General features: G+C 45.1%; 3 protein-coding genes and 1 long non-coding RNA gene across 4 annotated transcripts; all 4 read left to right on the forward strand.

The window, feature by feature from the left end:
- Positions 1–65: 65 nt before the first annotated feature.
- On the forward strand, positions 66–17823 carry LOC309440476 (ral guanine nucleotide dissociation stimulator-like 1; the record flags this gene model as incomplete). The annotated part of the gene is made up of 5 exons (XM_082054164.1): positions 66–244; positions 526–664; positions 16579–16731; positions 17410–17524; positions 17705–17823. The coding sequence occupies 5 exons, from the start codon at positions 66–68 to the stop codon at positions 17821–17823; spliced, it is 705 nt and encodes a 234-aa protein (XP_081910290.1).
- LOC309439935 (ral guanine nucleotide dissociation stimulator-like 1) lies at positions 1106–2672 on the forward strand (the record flags this gene model as incomplete). The annotated part of the gene is made up of 3 exons (XM_082053127.1): positions 1106–1303; positions 1981–2095; positions 2275–2672. 3 exons carry the CDS (start codon positions 1106–1108, stop codon positions 2391–2393), a joined length of 432 nt encoding a protein of 143 aa, XP_081909253.1. The 3' UTR covers positions 2394–2672.
- On the forward strand, positions 6478–14152 carry LOC309439936 (ral guanine nucleotide dissociation stimulator-like 1; the record flags this gene model as incomplete). Its single annotated transcript, XM_082053128.1, has 11 exons — positions 6478–6513; positions 7693–8340; positions 8972–9082; positions 10156–10364; positions 11207–11284; positions 11726–11910; positions 12195–12319; positions 12964–13179; positions 13603–13706; positions 13852–13936; positions 14147–14152. 11 exons carry the CDS (start codon positions 6478–6480, stop codon positions 14150–14152), a joined length of 1803 nt encoding a protein of 600 aa, XP_081909254.1.
- On the forward strand, positions 14322–15673 carry LOC309440539. The gene is made up of 3 exons (XR_014184213.1): positions 14322–14417; positions 14719–14751; positions 15583–15673. It is a non-coding gene; the product is annotated as an uncharacterized lncRNA (long non-coding RNA).
- Positions 17824–19784: the final 1961 nt, after the last annotated feature.

A 19784-nucleotide genomic window follows, 5' to 3' on the forward strand; every position in this document is an offset into this window, starting at 1 on the left:
CTGCCAGGAGCTGCTCCCGGAGAGTGGAAACACACACGCACAGAGCTGCGCTGCTCCTTGTGGGGATGCACCCTCTGGGACGTGGGAATGACCCAGGGCTTCTCAAATATGGCCACTCTGAGATATTTAACTCATGGTGTTGCCTGTTCTGCAGTTTCCGGCTTTCACGCGAAATTGAAGGAGCTGCTGACAAGAGTGTCGCGTCGGCCAAAGCTCAGAAGAGCGTGGTGAAGAGATTCAGCCTGTGAGTATAACGGTTTGGTGTGTGAATATGAACTGGAATAAGTCAAACACCAGCTGACAAACCTGGCTGGGGATCCAGAACACTGGATTTTAGTGCTGGAGTATAAATTCAATTCAAATTTGCAGCAGGAAAACAGAGTAAATAAGGATAGAGTCTAATTTGCTATACACACACAAACAATAGGCCACTCGAGATAGGAAAGCACAACAGCAGGTCAGCTTGTTGAAGCAAGTGACAGCTTTGCTCAGCCCAGCTCTGTTGTCCTCTCTTTTCTCCCCCAGGCCGTTCCTGGGCTTGGGGGTGAGCACCCACAGCGCACCCGTCAACGCGCAGCCCAAACCTGCTCCAGGGGGGAGCTCTGGGGACAGCACGGTCACCATCGTCCCTCCCAGCGACACTGCCCAGGAGCCTCAGCACAAGGTAGGGCCTGGGCCCTGTGTTCAGCACAAACAGCCTGTGCGAGGCTGCTGACGCTGCCGGTGGCCCCAGGCGCTTGCCCAAGCCTGTGGGTCTTGACTAGAGCGTTGGGTGCAGTGGAATGGAGGGACCTGAGCTCTGGGAAAGGCAGTTTGGGGGGAAAGCTCATCTGCATCAGCCCAGCCTAATTCTGGGGCAGGCAGAGCAGCTGAGCAGTGAGAAGCAGGTGAGGTCAGAGCTCGCCAGCCCTGGGGTTTGAGCTGCCAGGAACTGCCCAGACCAAGCCTTGTCTGGGCTGGGTTGCGTTCCCAGGGAGCTTTGTCCTACACACTCTGCTCTCTTGCCCTGAACTGCCTTCACTGGGTTGCTGAAGCCCTTGTTGAGGCTGTTGTGCTCAAGAGTGTCATCTTTAGCTTTTGGATCTTTTCAATTAAATGGTAATCAATGTGTTTGATCTCGTCTCCCCCCTTGCTGCCCTCTGATGACAAGTGCTCCAAGACGTGCCCCGACCCCGTGACTCCCATTACAACAAGAGAAGTGCCGCCAGTCCTGCCCGTTTACAACCAGCAGAATGGAGAGAGCTGCATCATCCAGACCAGCGTAGAAGAGGACAGAAGTGGCAACATCTACAGGAGCATCCTGGTGGGTGGTAGGAACAGCAAAACACTGTTCCTGTGGGTGATGTTTTCACCCCAGGTGACTCGAATGGTGCTTTTAGTTTTGGAAACACCTATTCACTGATCAAACCTCCTTCACAGGGAAAATGACGAATGTTTGAAATCAAAACCTGTGGAGCAGGGCATGAATGTGTGGTTTGCAAAGAGCATCTCTCAAGGTTTCTGCTCTTGAAATTGAAGCTTGTCTTTGATCAACAGTGCCAAGTGAAGCACTCTGAGCAGGTGCCGGCTTTGCTGCCCCTGCTCTTCTGCCAGCGCCGGCTGGTGTGTGTCCAGCTCAGCACTGGGCTGTGTGACTGTGACACAAGGTGCCCCTTCCCCAGCAAACCCAGCTACAAGGCCCAGAATCTTTGCAGGACATCAAGAAAGTGTTTAGCACAGGAGGCTGTGCATTAATGGATGTGAGCAAACAGCAGCTGGGGCAGCTATTGCTGTGGATTCGACGGCTGCTGAGAACAAGGTCTCACCTCTGCAAGTGGTTGCTCTGGAGAGCAGGGGCTGTGATTTCCTGCTGCGTTTCTAGAGCAGCGTCTGTTGTGTTGAACTAAATCAACCACCCGGTGTCACAAAGAGCACGTTTTAGTATCTGGCAGAATCTAGGACGTAGTTACCAACTGACTCCTTGCAACTCCGTGTTTGCAGCTGACGAACCAAGAGAAGGCTCCTGCTGTCATCCAGAGAGCCCTGGAGAAGCACGGCCTGCAGTGCGGCTCGGCTGAGGATTACGAGCTGGTACAGATCATCTCCGAGGACAAAGGTGGGGAAGCAGAACTCTGCTGCTGCTGCTTGAACGGTTCTGCTGCGTTTTGACGGCCAGAGTAACAGGCGAAGCGACGTCAGAAACGCCGTGGACACGCTGTCACAGCTGCCGGTGAGAACAAACCCCTAACGCTGAGTGGGCGCCAGTTAACGCTCGCTCTGCTCCCTCTCTTGCAGAGCTGGCGATCCCACCCAAGGCGAACGTGTTCTACGCCATGAGCACCCGGGGCAACTTCCATTTCATCCTGAGGAGAAAAGCTGCGGCACCGGAGGAGCCTGCGCTCCAGAGATGTTAAAGGTTGAGCTTTGTACAGGATTTACTGTTTAGGTTATAAGTATGTAACCTCTTTTTCCCCCAGGTTTAGTCTGGAGTTGATATATTTTAATATGTGACCTGTATCTAATGTTTGAGCTTTGTATAATATTTAATATTTATATAACAAGTATATTACCTTTTTTCCAGTTTTTGTCTGCAGTTCATGTATTTTAATACTTGATATTTTTATCATATTTAATCTTTACGTACTTGTATAGAAACGTTCATTAGTACATAACCTTTTTTGCACTAATTTCTGCTTGGAGTTAATATATTTAAATGTTGTATCTGTATATAATATTTGAGCTTTATTTAATATTTTTATTTAATGTACTAATATTTAATATTTTTAATGTTTTAGTTATTGTACTAATATTTAATATCTATTTATTTTATTTAATGTACTAATATTTTATATATATTTAGTATTTTATTTAATGTACTAATATTTAATATTATTACCAATTTTTGTCTGGAGTTAATATATTTTAATGTTTGGTCTGTAGATATTGTTTGAGCTTCATATAATATTTAGATATACATATAAATAGATAGACTTTTTTCCACCCTTTTTTTTCTGGAGTTAATAGATATTAATAATTGAGCTTTATATAATAAATCATTTATATATTTATATTTATATATCTATATTTATATCTATATTTATATTATAAATATTTATGGAATTTTTATTTATATAATATTTATATAATATTTATATAATAAATACTTGAACTTTTTCCCACCTATTCTTTTCTGGCGTTAAAATATTTCAATATTTGATCCCTATGTAATATTTAATCTTTACACAGATGTAACATCTCTATAATAAATATGTAACATTTTTCCACTAATTTTTGTCTTGAGTTAATATATATTAACATTTGAGCTTTTCTATAATACATAACCTTAATTTATATAATCAATATGTCAACTTTTTTTCCCACCAATTCTTGTCTGGCGTTAAACTATTTTAATATTTAATCCTTATGTGATATTTAGTCTTTATATAGATGTAACGTTTCTATAATAAATACTTAAACTTTTTTCCACCAGTTCTTGTCTGGAGTTAATATAGTTTAATATTTGATCTTTGTGTCATATTTAATCTTTATCTATTATTTAATGTTTCTATAAAAGTCTGTAAACCTTTAAAAGATCCATTATTTTTTGTTCTGGAGTTAATAGACATTAATATCAGAGCTTTATAGAATACTTCATCTTTATTTAATATTTATATAATAAATACTTGAACTTTTTCCCACTTATTCTTGTCTGGCGCTAAAATATTTTAATATTTGATCCTTATGTAATATTTAATCTTTATCTAATATGTAATGTTTCTATAATAAATACGTAAAGTTTTTTCCACCCATTTTAGTCTGGAGTTTAATATATATTAATGTTTTATTTTGCATTATATTTAGTCTTTCTATAATACTTACTATTTATATAATAAATGTGCAAACATTTTAACACCAATTTTTGTCTGGAGTAAGTATGTTTTAATGTTTGATCTCTAAATAATATTTGATCTTTATATGATATTTAATCTTTATATAGTATTTAATGTTTCTTTAATAAATAGATTAACTTTTGACCACTAGTTTTTGTCTGGAGTTAATATATTTTAATGTTTGATTTTGTTTCTATTTAATCTTTATTTAATAGTAAACATTTGTATAATAAATACTTGAACTTTCTCCCACCAATTCTTGTCTGGAGTTAGTATGTTTTAATGTTTGATCTTTATATCATGTTTGAGCTTTGTATAATATTTAATGTTTCTACAATAAACAGATAATCTTTTTATCACTAATTTGTGTCTGGAGTTAATGTATTTAAATATTTGATCTTTATGTAACATTCAATCTCTACATAACCTTTACTGTTTCTATAATAAATATGTCCACTTTCCCCGCTCCCCAGTGTCTGCGTTCATCTCTTTTCCTCTCTGAGACTTCCCCGCGCTCTGAGAGTTTCCACCTTCTCCCCATTGTCTCCATCACGGCATTTGTTGCTCCTGGCAAAAAGCCGACCCCGAATTTCAGCTGCCTCTTGCTTTCTGGTTGTACTGAAACTACCCAGGGGGACAACACACCCCAACACAACCTTAATCCATTTCCCTCAGATAAACACAACCGCAGAGCAGAGCAGAACCGCGCAGAAGGGTTTGCACTGGCTGCTGCCTTCCAAACACAGTCAGTTCTGAGCAGGGAGAGCCCGACAGCACCAGCCCAGGAGCTGAAAGCGCAGACAGGGAACCAGCACCTGTCAGAGCTGTGGAACCGCTGGGCAACCACCGGGTCTTGCAGATGGAAATCAATAGAAAACTGCACCTACACACACATGTACAGGTGAAAGAACAGTCGGCTCGACCGAGGCCATGAAATGGACACATTCATCTAATTCATTACATTTTAATCCTTAATTTTTTCCCTCCTGCCCCTGAAACTGTCAAACCCCTTGTACTATTAATAATTCGCTTCCTAAATCAACTAAAAAAAAAAAACCCACACACCCCAAAACAAATAAACAAACAAACAAAAAAGCCAAAACCCCACCCGCTGTGTCAAGTAGTTTATAATAAATTGCTACTGCTCTTCTTAGGGAAATCAAAGTCAAACACAACTCCACTTCCCTCTCCAGCCCCCAGCGGGGAGAGAGAACCGTGAGGAACACCGGGGCCGTTTCATGGAGAAACTGCTCCCGTGGATCACGAGAGGTCAGGAGAGGAAGGGCTGGGAAACCAGAGCCGTGCTGACACACGCGCTGCTCCCGCCACACGGACACCGGCCCCGCGCCGGCCGCTCCCGCTCCGCACACGTCCCGCTTCCAAAGGCCGCGCCGAGCGTCTTGACACCGTCTGGAGCGTCGGAGCTCCACCGCGCTTCACACAGCTCCGGCTGCCGCTCGCAAAGCCAGAGCTGGCTTGAGGGCAACGAATTAATTGCAGGAGGTGTTGGGGTTTGGCTCTGAACTTGGTGAAGCCCAAGCTCAAACACACGTTTGTTACTACAAGAGTTAAAAAAATAGCACGGGCTTTATGTTTCATTGCAAAAGAAAAGAATCACCCCAGTGCTACAGCACAGCGGGTGCTTGAGATTGTGTCAGTCAACATTTTAGCAGAAAGTGCAGAGCAAGCATGATCTAATGCAAGAAAGCTTTCCTAAGAAGGCAACGAGGCATTGTACACGTGAGGAATCTGGTGGATTTCAGCACGTTTCTGGCTCTCTTAGGTAATTAGAGACCCAGAAAAATGTTGGAGCTTTGAACAAGTTTGAACGTTTGCACACGTGGGGTCACCTGCTGGAGTGACGGGGGTTTCAGGTCACCCTGGGGAGCAGCCTCATTTTTCCACTCAGATGTGCAATTGCTCTGACCATAGAAAGAGGGAAAAAAGAGCAGAAACACTGAAAAATGAGGCAATGTGTTTAACCACAATTCACATTTCTGGGGAAGGAACCCCCCTTTGCACGGGAAGAAATTGTTCTTGATTTCAGTTGCCTATTCTTTAAAACCTTTAGTAGAATAGTGAATATATTGAATCGCAACGTGAAAACATCACTGTAAATGACAAGAACTTCGTTTTTCCTTTCCCAGTTATGCTTGGACTTTGTAGTTTTGCGTTGTCTGTATTATCCTGTTGGGTGTTTCTTACTAATCAGAACATTGCACAGCTTTGTGAGGTTCCTCCTCACGGAAGGCAGCAGCCCTAGAAAAACCATATATATACACACACACACATATATCTGTGTGTGTCCAACCCTCTGTTGTTGAGGAAGCGCTTTGTCCGGCTGAGCGAGGGCTCCGCCTGCGGGCGGGCTGAGGGCGGGGCGAGGGGGCGCGCGCGGGAGCGGCGGCGAGCCGCGATTGGCCGGCTGCGGGCGGCACGTGCTGCCGCGAGGCCGCGTCCGGTGGCCGCGGTGCCGCCGGAGCCGTTGGCGCCGTTGGCGTCGGGGCGAGCGGTCGGTGCGAGAGAGAGAGAGAGAGAGAGAGAGAGCGCGGGAGTGCGGGGCTGGCGGAGCCGGCAGCAGCCCCGCCTGCGGACCGGACACAGCGCCATGTGCGGGACCGGCTGCGGGCCCTGCTGCGGACGGGTAGGAGCGAGCCGGGCCCCGCCGCCCGCCCTCCCCGGGGCTGCGGGGGACACGGGGCCGGGGGGGGCAGCTCCGAGTGCCGAGAGAAGGGTGTTGGTGACAAGGGACGGGACGGGAGGAAACGGCACCGGCTGTGCCGGGGGAGGCTCAGGTTGGCTGTTGGGAACAATTCCTCCCAGAAATGGTCATTAAACATTGGCCCAGGCTGCCCAGGGCAGCGGTGGAGTCACCATCCCTGGAGGGGTTTGAAAGGCACGGAGATGAGGGTCTGAGGGACACGGGGCAGGGCCAGGGGTGGGTTAACGGTTGCACTCGATGATCTCTGCCAACCAGAATGATTCTGTGATTGTCACAGGGGCACCCCCAGGGTAGTTTAACGGACAACAGGGTCCAAAACAACTTGTATTAAACCGGTGGGAAACAGGATTTTAGCACTCCAAAAGTGACTTAAATACAGGTTCGGATATCAGTTGAGGAAAATTATTAAGGGGCAGCAATTAATACAGCAGCCAGTCCACAGAGTGCATGCACATGGCATCATCACCCAAAACAAAGCCGGAGCCGTCCCTGAGTCCGGGAGGAGCACACACTGGCCTGAACACGGTGTGGGGTTATTTTAAAGGGACACACGTACTCGTATTGAGTACGGAAAGTGTGCACTCGCGATTCTGCGAGGGTAAATTTATAATACACTCGCAATCCTGCGAGGAGAAATACACGTGCAGATGTGCACGGAAAGTCACACGTGCTTATGTGGAAGCTCGGGAGGAAAATACACCCGCGATTATGCGAGGAGTAACTTTACACTGTGGGTGCCCCTGGAGCCTCCAAACATCCCCCACACTGGCTGCGGGCGCCCAGCGGCTCCTGGCGCCTCGGTGCTCCCTTCTCCTGACGGCCCTGGCCAGGGGCTCTGGGGCCAAACAAAAGCAGCTGTTGGCCTCAAACAGCAGAGAGAGAGGGAGATGGGTCTACTCCTTCCATACTGAAGAAGAGGGGGGACAGAGGGGGGTTTGCATCCTGCCACAAGGATCCTATCGTACAGTCTATTTTTTGCATTGTAATAGTACCTAAAGTTCAGGGTTCATGTGATCTTGTCCTGGAACTTTTGCAAGGACATTAAAAGTAAACGTGTTGCTATCTGCAATTCAAAACTGCCTTTCCGTTGTTTTCTAACAGGCTCGGAGCTTCCCCTTCCGGAACCTGTGTGTTTGGAGATGTTGGAGGAGACCAAAGAGGAGCACACCCAGGAGGAAGAGACATGAGGAAGATGTGGAGTCTCTGCACAGCCTTGAGGAGAATGTGACCAAGCCAACCAAGGAAGATGTGGAGACTCCAGAACACGTTGAGGAGACTCCAGAGTGCGTTAAACAGAGTCCAGAGCGCGTTGAGGAGACTGTAAGCAAGACCAGAGAGGAAGATGCAGAGACCCCAGCGTGCATTGAGGAGAGTCCAGAGCACACTGAGCAGACTCTAAGGAAGACCAGAGAGGAAGATGCGGAGACTACAAGCCGGGTATCAGACGAAGACGCAGAGACTCCAGCGTGCATTGAGAAGAGTCCAGAGCACACTGAGCAGACTCTAAGCAAGACCAGAGAGGATGATGCGGAGACTACAAGCAAGGTATCAGACGAAGACGCAGAGACTCCAGAGCGCATTGAGAAGAGTCTAAACAAGGCAACAGAGGAAGACACTGAGACTGCAGAGTGCATAGAGGAGACTCCAAACAAGCCAACTGAAGAAGACATGGAGACTCCACAGAGCCTCGAAGAGAATATGAGGAACCAACCTGGGGAAGATGTGGAGGTTCCACAGAGTGTTCAAGAGGCAAGTCACTGGTGTACAGACAGTTCTATGTGACATAGGGGATATTTTAGAGATAAAGGAGGTAAAAACAAACAGAAAAGCAACCCCCAAAAACCCCAAATCCCAGCTTCCCCAAATCAGGATTTTTTTGCACTGCACTCACATCCTTTCTAATTGAGTTGTTGCTGTGCCTAAGGCTGTGGTAGCTAGTAAAGTCCTGAAACTTTAATTATTCAGGTGGTATGTATGATGATGAAAGATTTTGTGGTTGCAGGGGGACCAGTGTATGTATTTCTAAAGTTAATTGATACGTCTATTTTCAATTCTCTAGTGCTTTGCTCCTCAGCATGTATCAGCATGTTAATACAGTGGCTGTTAGTGCTGGGGTTCAGGAGATCTGGACTCTCTGGTTTAATTCTTACCTCTTTCATTGGCTTGTGCAGTAATTTGTGCACTCAGCTCCTCTCTGCTTTCAGTTAAAAGGCCAAAAATCCCCAGGTAACTAAAGGCAGCTAAAACCTGGCACCTTAAGTGAGCATTGTTGAGGTGTTGTGAGATCCCGGTGTTGGCATGCTGGTGTCTGCAGCCTGCGCTTGTGCAGGGACCGTGTTCCTTTCTCTCTGACTTGTTGCTCTTGGCCCTTTCCTGGCAGAGCTCAACTGAGGATGGAGCTGAAGACGCACAAGAAGGAGCTGTTGACTGTGACACCCTGAGCAGAGCGCAGGTCCAGCAGACTGACAGTGATGGAGCAAGATGGCTCGGGGTAAGTAAAGCTGGTGTGGTGGCCAAGTCCCCAGCTGATTCAAGTGTCCTCACTTCATTGCAATCAGTGCAGCTGTGGCAGTTTGAGCCAGAGGGTCAGGAGGTGGGTAGAACTTTTCATGTTATGTTGCCATGTTTCCACATCTTCTTCAGGATCAAAGGCAATAATATAAGAACTTGCTTTGGTGTAGTGTCCAGGTTGGTAGTATAGAGACTTTGAGTGGCAGATTTCCCACCTCTGCCTCCTGTTTTTACCAGGAGAAATATTAGAAAGTATTTTTGACCTGCGTTACATTTCCCAGCTGGTGGTTTTGTGCAAGAGGTGGGGAGCATTCTGAGCATGTCTGTGTCCCACAAAGACACTTCAGGAAAGTAGAATTGTCTCCCGTTTCAGGGCTGTTGTTCCTCGTACGGTGAAGGAGTTTCCAGGTCTTGGTCATATTCTGAAGGGAAGAGTTCTCAGTGATGCTGCATTTGTAGAGTGATTTGGAGGCTTTTCAGCTGGAAAGCGTTGGCTGGTAAATTATTGGATGTGTCTGAGAGAAATGCAGCTCTAACTGAAATTATCATAGAACCCGTGTTGAAAGGAATACAATAGTTTTTCTCATTTTGAGTGAGTTGGGCTTTATTGCCAATTCCTTTAAGTACTGAGAAGCTTGAAATCTTGCTTAGTAACTTCTTGTAGGGGTACCACTAGGTGAAGGAACTTCGATCTTTCATGCTTCAGGTAGTCTAATAAACCTTTCTTAAACTTCTTGATGCTAAGAAAGCATCCAGGGTTTTTGAATGGTTGGCACTGTTAGGAGGGAATGGTCAGTTTAAAAGCCAACCTTGAGATTACACCTTAAGCACTGGAAACACTTGCCTGTTTAAATAAGAAATGCCTTTATTGTCCTCCAGTATTTGCTACAGCATTTGGTATTTGGAGAGCCCAAACTGACAAAATTGTTTAGTAACTAGAGATGGACTATTCCTGTGAACAGGTGGAATGGAATCTGTGTTTCATTGTGCAAGCTGTGTCGGGGCTCTGGCTTCTGTCTGGTTATGTGCTTTGTCTTTGTTTCCACTTTGTAGGCTGAAGGAGACCAGTTACCTGCAGAACACACTGTCAGCCCGGACGAGATGTGCAAAAGCAGGGCCCTGAAAGCCGGAACTTTGGAAAAGCTGGTGGAGACGCTTCCAATGGCATTTGCAGATAACGATTTTACATACATCAACATCTTCCTCTCCACGTACAGGGCCTTTGCTTCCACCAGCACAGTCCTGGAGCTGCTCCTGGACAGGTGAGAGCCGGGACAGAACGGAAACTGAGCCATCATTTATTGTACACGACAGGGGGATGTTGACAGGAATTTCTTCCCCTACTTTTAGTGGACATGGAGTTAATAACCTGATGGACAGAGGTCAAGAATCCTGCCAAATTCAGGATTTCAGCATAAACACACCATGTGTAAATGCACGCTGCCCACATCCCAACTCTCATTAAAGCTTAAACGCCAGGTGGGGAAAGTGTGCGTGGTCTGAGCGCTAAGGAACCAAACTGGGACCGACACAAGAAAATCAATACAGCTTTTCCCTTACAAAAAGACCAGAATGTGTGTGGGCCGTAAAGTCACACCTAGAATAGATTCCTACTTGCTCGGTCTTGGAGTCAGTTCTGGGTTTGCTGGGTTTGTGGTGTTTTCTGAGCAGCCATTAAAATGTTCACACTCAGATGTGCCATGAACTCCTCGTCACCCGTCCGTAAGGAGGTGCGAGGTGTGGTTTGGAAGGAGCTGTTCCAGCTGCCGCCAGGGTTCTCCCCGCAGGTCTCTCGGGGCTCAGTGTCCCCAGCTGAGCTCCCTGTGGCTGTGGCTGCGCCGCTCCTGTCAGAGGCACCACGGGTTTGCCTGGTTTAGTCTCGGTTTGCTGTGCAGTGCACGAGGACATTTGCAAACCCTTCATCTCTGCCTCAGCTTCCCCAGCCACGGTGGAATTGTCCAGCATGAAGCCTTTGTCTTCATGCCAGTTGTATATGAATATGCCAATATGTATACGTTTATGCCAGTTCTATATGGATTTCACTATTTGGGATTTTGCTTTTGCTCAGTAGAGGTTCCGCTAAACAGCCATCTCATTTTTCCAGATACGGAAACCAGGAGATCTCGGGCTCTGAAGAGCGTGGAAACCAAAATTCCCCCGGATCCAGCACAGCGCTCAGGACGTAAGTTTGGGTTTGCAGTGCCCAGCGACCCCAGTCAGGGTTCGGTGCTGGAGCGGGACGTGGGCAGCAGAGCTGTTGTTTCCTTTGACAATTCACAGCCTGTTTGCTTCAAGGAGCTTGTGTAAAGGCCGAGTATCAGCTGTCTCATAACACATCCAGTAATAGAACCCAGAGAAAATCTTTAATTCTTTTGAATGACTGCGCTGATTTCTCAAGGTGTAATTGAAGAAGCAGCCTGTAGTTTCCTGTGAAGTATTATCTTAATAATATTTCTTGCATAAAAAGAACAAATTAAATTCTCTTCTCACAGAAGTGTCCATACTCCTTCACGTGGGGGATGAATGTCTCAGTGTTCCTGTTGTTATATTAGGTACAGATCCATAGGATTGCATCAATACCTGCTGCATACAACCCATGTGCTCTCTCTGAATTTGCTCACAGTGCGATTGCATCGATTTTACAAGCCTGGCTCGACCAAAGTGCTGACGATTTCCAGGAGCCGCCCGACTACGTGTGTCTGCGGAAGGTGCTGAGTTATCTGAAGAAGAACATGCCCGGCTCTGACCCGGAGAAGAGGGCACAGAACCTCCTGGAGCAGTTCCAGAAAGAAGAACTGGAGAATGATGGTAAAGTACCTTTCTCTGCTGTCTGGGTGTTCTCCCAGCGTCAAGCCTGACACGTCCCCTAATCCAGGGCACAAAGCTTCCAGTGCCGTGAGCCGAAAAGTCTCTTTGCCAATTTAATCTTACAGTCCTTCTCTTTCTCACTAAAATATGCAGTACAGTGAGGCCGCTGCACCAGGCAGGTCCCTTTGCATGTTCTGCTATTATATGTAGTGATTTTTCAAATATCTGCTTGGATGAATTGTTTTCTGTATAAATTCACTGACTCGTGTTTTCCCGCTGGCCAGACATGATCCACAGCCTTTCTCCCTGCACCCTGGATGAGGAAGAGGAACTGGAGACCAGCAGTGCAGAAGAATTCTCGTTGTTCCAAGAAGAGCTGGTGGCAGAACAGCTGACGTACATGGACGCGGTATGTCGATCATACGTGTTACCTGAACTGCTTGGGGAAATAGTTCTGGGCTTCTAATTGTTTGCTTGTCTGTTTGTTTTTTAACTTACATCAATGTCAGTCTGGCGTTCCAGAACCGCTCTGTTGCTGGGACACAGAGCACAGCTCTGCTTGGTTATCCAAACTCGCTTCATTGATTGGGCTTTTCCTTCAGTTCTTCTGAAGTTGTTTCTCTTTTTTTTACAGTGTAAATGTAGACTGAGTAGCCTCTTTTGCAAAGTTTAGTATTTGACCCCTCAGAAATAGCGTATTTTGACTGTATGTTAGGCTACCTCACCTGAAGATGTATAAGTACTTTCTACTGTAGTGCTCCGATTTGGTTTATTTGTATCAATCTCTTTCAAAAATATCATTATATATAATTTTTTCCCCTTGATAATGTAAGTGATAGAAAGGTGTCTCTTATTTTGCCAGGACTGTTTAGCTGACAGTTCTTTTAGGGCATCAGACCTCAAGAGTTATAGCCAAGTGTATATTTTAAACTCAGAGAAAACCAATATTTTAATACCATATTAGGTTCAGATGCAGTTTGTACGGTAAACATGCATTTCTTCCTGTGGGCAATAGCGATCCAGGCTGACTTGGACACCTCTGTTTCCCTCCAGACACTCTTCAAGAACGTTGTGCCCCACCACTGCCTGGGCTGCATCTGGTCCCGCAGGGACAAGGAAGAGAACAAACACCTGGTACAGAGCATCAGAGCCACCATCTCGCAGTTCAACGCCGTCACCAACTGCGTGCTCAGCACCGTCCTGCACAGCAAAGGATTAAAGACCCAGGAACGAGCGAAGATCTTGGAGAAGTGGATCCGTATCGCCCGTGTAAAGCGTTTATTCACGACTGTTTAACGTTCCTTGTGCGGGTGCCGTGGAGCTGGGAGGGGACAGGGGGGTTGTTGGCGTTGGGCCCAGGCCAGGGAGCAGCTGAGCTCTCGTTCTCTCTGGTTTTGACTGACTGTCCCTGTCACAGCACATGCAGCATTGCTCTTCCTCTCCTCACAGTTGTAGTTTGGGCAGCATCAACACAAAGAGGCGAAAGTGAGGAAAAGAAGATGTAAATGCCAAAGCCCATCAGGTGTTTGGTGGCTGGAGGGGGGAGTGATATTTTTGATGCTCAGTCTTTTAGAGCTGCTCGCTTAGCAGGGAGAATGTGCAGCAAGCAGGACACGGGGCAGACAGAAGAGCACTGACGGTTGGTGGTGCTGACGTTTAATGCTCCTGTGTTTCTTACCGCTCCTTTCACAGCAATGTAGGATCCTGAACAACTTTTCCTCTTTGAAGGCCATTGTTTCCGCACTGCAGTCCACGTCCGTTTATCGCCTGAAGAAGACCTGGGCCTGCGTTCCAAAGTAAGGCTGTGCAGTGTGTCACTGGATGTGTTTTGGTGCTTTTATCTTTTATGTGCCCAACCGTTAACAATCCTTGAGAAAAAAATAGTACCCTGATCTGATTCAGAGTTCTTACAAACAAATGATTTAACCTTTTCCTGTACAGGGACACAATGCTGATGTTTGAAGAGCTTTCTGAAATATTCTCCGACTGTGACAACTTTGCGACGAGCAGGGAGCTGCTGCTGAAGGTGGGATTGAGCTTGAGTTGCCAGGCTGGAGATCTCACCCAAAGCCGAGCTCAGCCCTTTTCCTAACCAATGAACTCCCGTATGCGGTGCTGTGCGGAAGGCGGGTCTGTAAATCCCGGGCTTTTCTGCTGGGACGAGAGGTGCCGCACAGCGAGATTTGACGCAGATGAGTTACGAATGAGCACTTTGGCTTTATGCCGCTCTGTACAGACATGAACCGCTGGCTGAGATCGTAAGGATGGTGTCATGAAAACATCATTTACAAGAGCACTGTTTGGTGAAGCAGACTAGTTGTATTTTGTTTGCTTGCACAGGAGTATTCTAGCATTCTAATTAGTATTATTTATTATTATTTCTCAGTCAATTAATCCGCCATTGCTCTGACCGTTTGCAGGGAGTCACCCAAGGCACGGTACCTTACCTGGGTACCTTCCTCACAGACCTCGTCATGCTGGACACAGCCCTTCAGGACTATCTCGAGGTAATTTGGGGCAATTTTTGGAATCCTACATATCCTCCCTCCCTTCCAGACACTGTGTCTGGTCGTGTGTCTTCCCCTGGGTTCTAGTGCAGTTCTTAAAAATAGAGGAATCTATTTGAAAAATAGACTCAGGTACACGAGTGCTGTGGTTTATCCTAGAGCTGGAAACAGGTCTTTGCAGAAGCCTTTGCTCAGGGCAGCTCTGGCCTTTCCCTTGGTGTCGCTGCTTCATCCTGTTTGTGATGAACTCCAGCCGAGCCCGTGCTCTTCTCCTCTGATCCCTTCTCTGTCCTTCCAACAGGGCGGCCTGATCAACTTTGAGAAGCGGCGAAGGGTGAGTGGGCCGTTGACTGTTCTGTGGTCGTTAGTTGCTGACACTCTCTGCTGGAGAGTTCTCTGGGCGAGGCCTGTTGTCTTTGCTCGAGCGGATCCAACAGCCGCTCACGTTACTGCAGATGGTGAGTGTGAGTGCGAGCGCACGACGTGCAGAGCCGGGGAGGATCAGGCTCTGCTGCCATCACAGGCACCTCTAGTTATTTCCCTTGCTTAGTGCCTGAGAACCAGCTCCGTACAGAGCGGGATTCCTCTCTGGGCGCCGCTCTGGCCACGCAGGGCTGAGCGGGAAGGGTGAGCTGCAGAGCTGCATTGTTTGAAACAGCGCTTCTTGAAATAGTCACTTCTTCCACTGAAACCGACCTGCGGGTCCAACTCAGTTTGTCCTGGATCTGTTGCTGCGTGTGGGCAGGATATTAACGAGACTGGCTTTATTTTTCTAATTGGAATTCCTATTTTATTATTTGTTTTCTTAGGAATTTGAAGTAATGGCACAAATTAAGCTCTTGCAGTCCTCATGTAACAGCTATTGCATGTCAGCAGATGAGAAATTCGTGCAGTGGTTTAGGAGGCAGCGGCATTTAAGTGATGAGGAGAGGTAGGGTCTCAGCCCGGCTGGCGAAGCAGCTTTTCTTGCCCCGCAGGCAGGTTCAGGTTCTCTCAGCCTTGAGCTCTGCGCTGCCAGGAGCTGCTCCCGGAGAGTGGAAACACACACGCACAGAGCTGCGCTGCTCCTTGTGGGGATGCACCCTCTGGGACGTGGGAATGACCCAGGGCTTCTCAAATATGGCCACTCTGAGATATTTAACTCATGGTGTTGCCTGTTCTGCAGTTTCCGGCTTTCACGTGAAATTGAAGGAGCTGCTGACAAGAGTGTCGCGTCGGCCAAAGCTCAGAAGAGCGTGGTGAAGAGATTCAGCCTGTGAGTATAACGGTTTGGTGTGTGAATATGAACTGGAATAAGTCAAACACCAGCTGACAAACCTGGCTGGGGATCCAGAACACTGGATTTTAGTGCTGGATTATAAATTCAATATAAATTTGCAGCAGCAATACAGAGTAAATAAGGATAGAGTCTAATTTGCTATACACACACAAACAATAGGCCACTCGAGATAGGAAAGCACAACAGCAGGTCAGCTTGTTGAAGCCAGTGACAGCTTTGCTCAGCCCAGCTCTGTTGTGCTTTCTTTTCTCCCCCAGGCCGTTCCTGGGCTTGGGGGTGAGTTCCCACACCGCAGCCGTCAACGCGCAGCCCAAACCTGCTCCAGGGGGGAGCTCTGGGGACAGCACGGTCACCATCGTCCCTCCCAGCGACACTGCCGAGGAGCCTCAGCACAAGGTAGGGCCTGGGCCCTGTGTTCAGCACAAACAGCCTGTGCGAGGCTGCTGACGCTGCCGGCGGCCCCAGGCGCTTGCCCAAGCCTGTGGGTCTTGACTAGAGCGTTGGGTGCAGTGGAATGGAGGGACCTGAGCTCTGGGAAAGGCAGTTTGGGGGGAAAGCTCATCTGCATCAGCCCAGCCTAATTCTGGGGCAGGCAGAGCAGCTGAGCAGTGAGAAGCAGGTGAGGTCAGAGCTCGCCAGCCCTGGGGTTTGAGCTGCCAGGAACTGCCCAGACCAAGCCTTGTCTGGGCTGGGTTCTGTTCCCAGGGAGCTTTGTCCTACACACTCTGCTCTCTTGCCCTGAACTGCCTTCACTGGGTTGCTGAAGCCCTTGTTAAGGCTGTTGTGCTCAAGAGTGTCATCTTTAGCTTTTGGATCTTTTCAATTAAATGGTAATCAGTGTGTTTGATCTCGTCTCCCCCCTTGCTGCCCTCTGATGACAAGTGCTCCAAGAAGTTCCCCAACTCCGTGACTCCCATTACAACAAGAGAAGTGCCGCCAGTCCTGCCCGTTTACAGCCAGCAGAACGGAGAGAGCTGCATCATCCGGACCAGCATAGAAGAGGACAGAAGTGGCAACATCTACAGGAGCATCCTGGTGGGTGGTAGGAACAGCAAAACACTGTTCCTGTGGGTGATGTTTTCACCCCAGGTGACTCGAATGGTGCTTTTAGTTTTGGAAACACCTATTCACTGATCAAACCTCCTTGACAGGGAAAATGACAAATGTTAGAAATCAAAACCTGTGGAGCAGGGTTTGCAAATGAGAGGTTTGCAAAGAGCATCTCTCAAGGTTTCTGCTCTTGAAATTGAAGCTTGTCTTTGATCAACAGTGCCAAGTGAAGCACTCTGAGCAGGTGCCGGCTTTGCTGCCCCTGCTCTTCTGCCAGCGCCGGCTGGTGTGTGTCCAGCTCAGCACTGGGCTGTGTGACTGTGACACAAGGTGCCCCTTCCCCAGCAAACCCAGCTACAAGGCCCCGAATCTTTGCAGGACATCAAGAAAGTGTTTAGCACAGGAGACTGTGGATTAATGGATGTGAGCAAACAGCAGCTGGGGCAGCTATTGCTGTGCATTCGACGGCTGCTGAGAACAAGGTCTCAGCTCTGCAAGTGGTTGCACTGGAGAGCAGGGGCTGTGATTTCCTGCTGCATTTCTAGAGCAGCGTCTGTTGTGTTGAACTAAATCAACCACCAGGTGTCACAAAGAGCATGTTTTAGTACCTGGCAGAATCTAGGAGGTAGTTACCAACGACTCCTTGCAACTCTGTGTTTGCAGCTGACGAACCAAGAGAAGGCTCCTGCTGTCATCCAGAGAGCCCTGGAGAAGCACGGCCTGCAGTGCGGCTCGGCTGAGGATTACGAGCTGGTACAGATCATCTCCGAGGACAAAGGTGGGGAAGCAGAACTCTGCTGCTGCTGCTTGAACGGTTCTGCTGCGTTTTGACGGCGAGAGTAACAGGCGAAGCGACGTCAGAAACGCCGTGGACACGCTGTCACAGCTGCCGGTGAGAACAAACCCCTAACGCTGAGTGGGGCGCCAGTTAACGCTCGCTCTGCTCCCTCTCTTGCAGAGCTGGCGATCCCACCCAAGGCGAACGTGTTCTACGCCATGAGCACCCGGGGCAACTTCCATTTCATCCTGAGGAGAAAAGCTGCAGCACCGGAGGAGCCTGCGCTTCATCGATGTTAATGGTTGAGCTTTGTAGAGGATTTACTGTTTAGATTATAAGTATGTAACCTTTTTTTCCCCCAGGTTTAGTCTGGAGTTGATATATTTTAATATGTGACCTGTATCTAATGTTTGAGCTTCGTATAATATTTAATATTTATATAACAAGTATATTACCTTTTTTCCAGTTCTTGTCTGCAGTTCATGTATTTTAATACTTGATGTTTTTATCATATTTAATCTTTACATACTTGTACAGAAACGTTCATTAGTATATAAGCTTTTCTCTACTAATTTTTCCTTGGAGTTACTATATTTCAATAGCTTAGCTTTAGAGAATATTTAGCTTTGCGTAATATTTAATATCTATAGAATAAGTACATAACCTTTTTTCCACTAATTTCTGGTTGGAGTTAATCTATTTAAATGTTGTATCTGTATATAATATTTGAGCTTTATTTAATATTTTTATTTAATGAACTAATATTTAGTATTTTTAAATATTTTTAATTAATCTACTACCTTACCCAATATTTTTTTCTGGAATTGATACATTATTTCATCTTTATATAATATTTGATCTTTGTAGAATATTTAATATTTATATGATAAATATATATCGGCTTTTTTTACCAATTTTTGTCTGGAGTGAATATATTTTAATGTTTGATCTGTATATAGTGTCTGAGCTTCATATAATATTTATGTATACATATAAAATAAATAGATACACTTTCTTCCACCCTTTTTTTCTGGAGTTAAGAGATATTAATAACTGAGCTTTATATAATACATCATCTTTATTTAATATTTATATAATAAATACTTGAACTTTTTTTTACCTATTCTTATCTGGCGTTAAAATATTTCAATATTTGATCCCTATGTAATATTTAACCTTTACACAGATGTAACATCTCTGTAATAAATACGGAACTTTTTTTCCACTAATTCTTCTCTTGAGTTAATATATATTAAGATTTGAGCTTTTATAGAATACATAACCTTTATTTAATACATAACCTTAATTTATATAATAAATATGTGAACTTTTTTTCCCACCAATTCTTGTCTGGCGTTAAAATATTTTAATATTTGATTCTTATGTGATATTTAGTCTTTATATATAGGTAACATTTCTATAATAAAACTTTTTCCCACCAGTTCTTGTCTGTAGTTAGTATAGTTTATTATTTGATCTTTATGTCATATTTAATCTTTATCTATTATTTAATGTTTCTATAAGAGTATGTAAACCTTTTTCCACTTTTTTTTGATCTGGAGTTAATAGACATTAGTATTTGAGCTTTATATAATACATTATCTTTATTTAATATTTATATAATAAATACTTGAACTTTTTTCCACTTATTCTTGTCTGGCGTTAAAATATTTTAATATTTGATCCTTATGTAATATTTAATCTTTATCTAATCTATCTATAATATATATCTATAATCTAATCTATAATAAATACATAAAGTTTTTTCCACCCATTTTAGTCTGGAGTTAATATATATTAATATTTTATTTTGCATTATATTTAGTCTTTCTATAATAGTTACTATTTATATAATAAATATGCAAACGTTTTAACACCAATTCTTGTCTGGAGTTATATTTTAATGATTGATCTCTAGATAATATTTGATCTTTATATGATATTTAATCTTTTTATAGTATTGAATGTTTCGTTAATAAATAGATTAACTTTTGACCACTAATTTTTGTCTGCAGTTAATATATTTTAATGTTTGATTTTGTATTCTATTTAATCCTTATTTAATATTTAACATTTTTATAATAAATACTTGAACTTTTTCCCACCAATTCTTGTCTGGAGTTAGTATATTTTAATGTTTGATCTTTATATAATGTTTGAGCTTTGTATAATATTTAATGTTTCTATAATAAATAGATAATCTTTTTACCACTAATTTGTGTCTGGAGTTAATATATTTAAATATTTGATCTTTATGTAA

This window comes from Streptopelia decaocto, assembly GCF_964273445.1.
Source record: "Streptopelia decaocto genome assembly, chromosome: 5".
NCBI lineage: Eukaryota > Metazoa > Chordata > Aves > Columbiformes > Columbidae > Streptopelia > Streptopelia decaocto.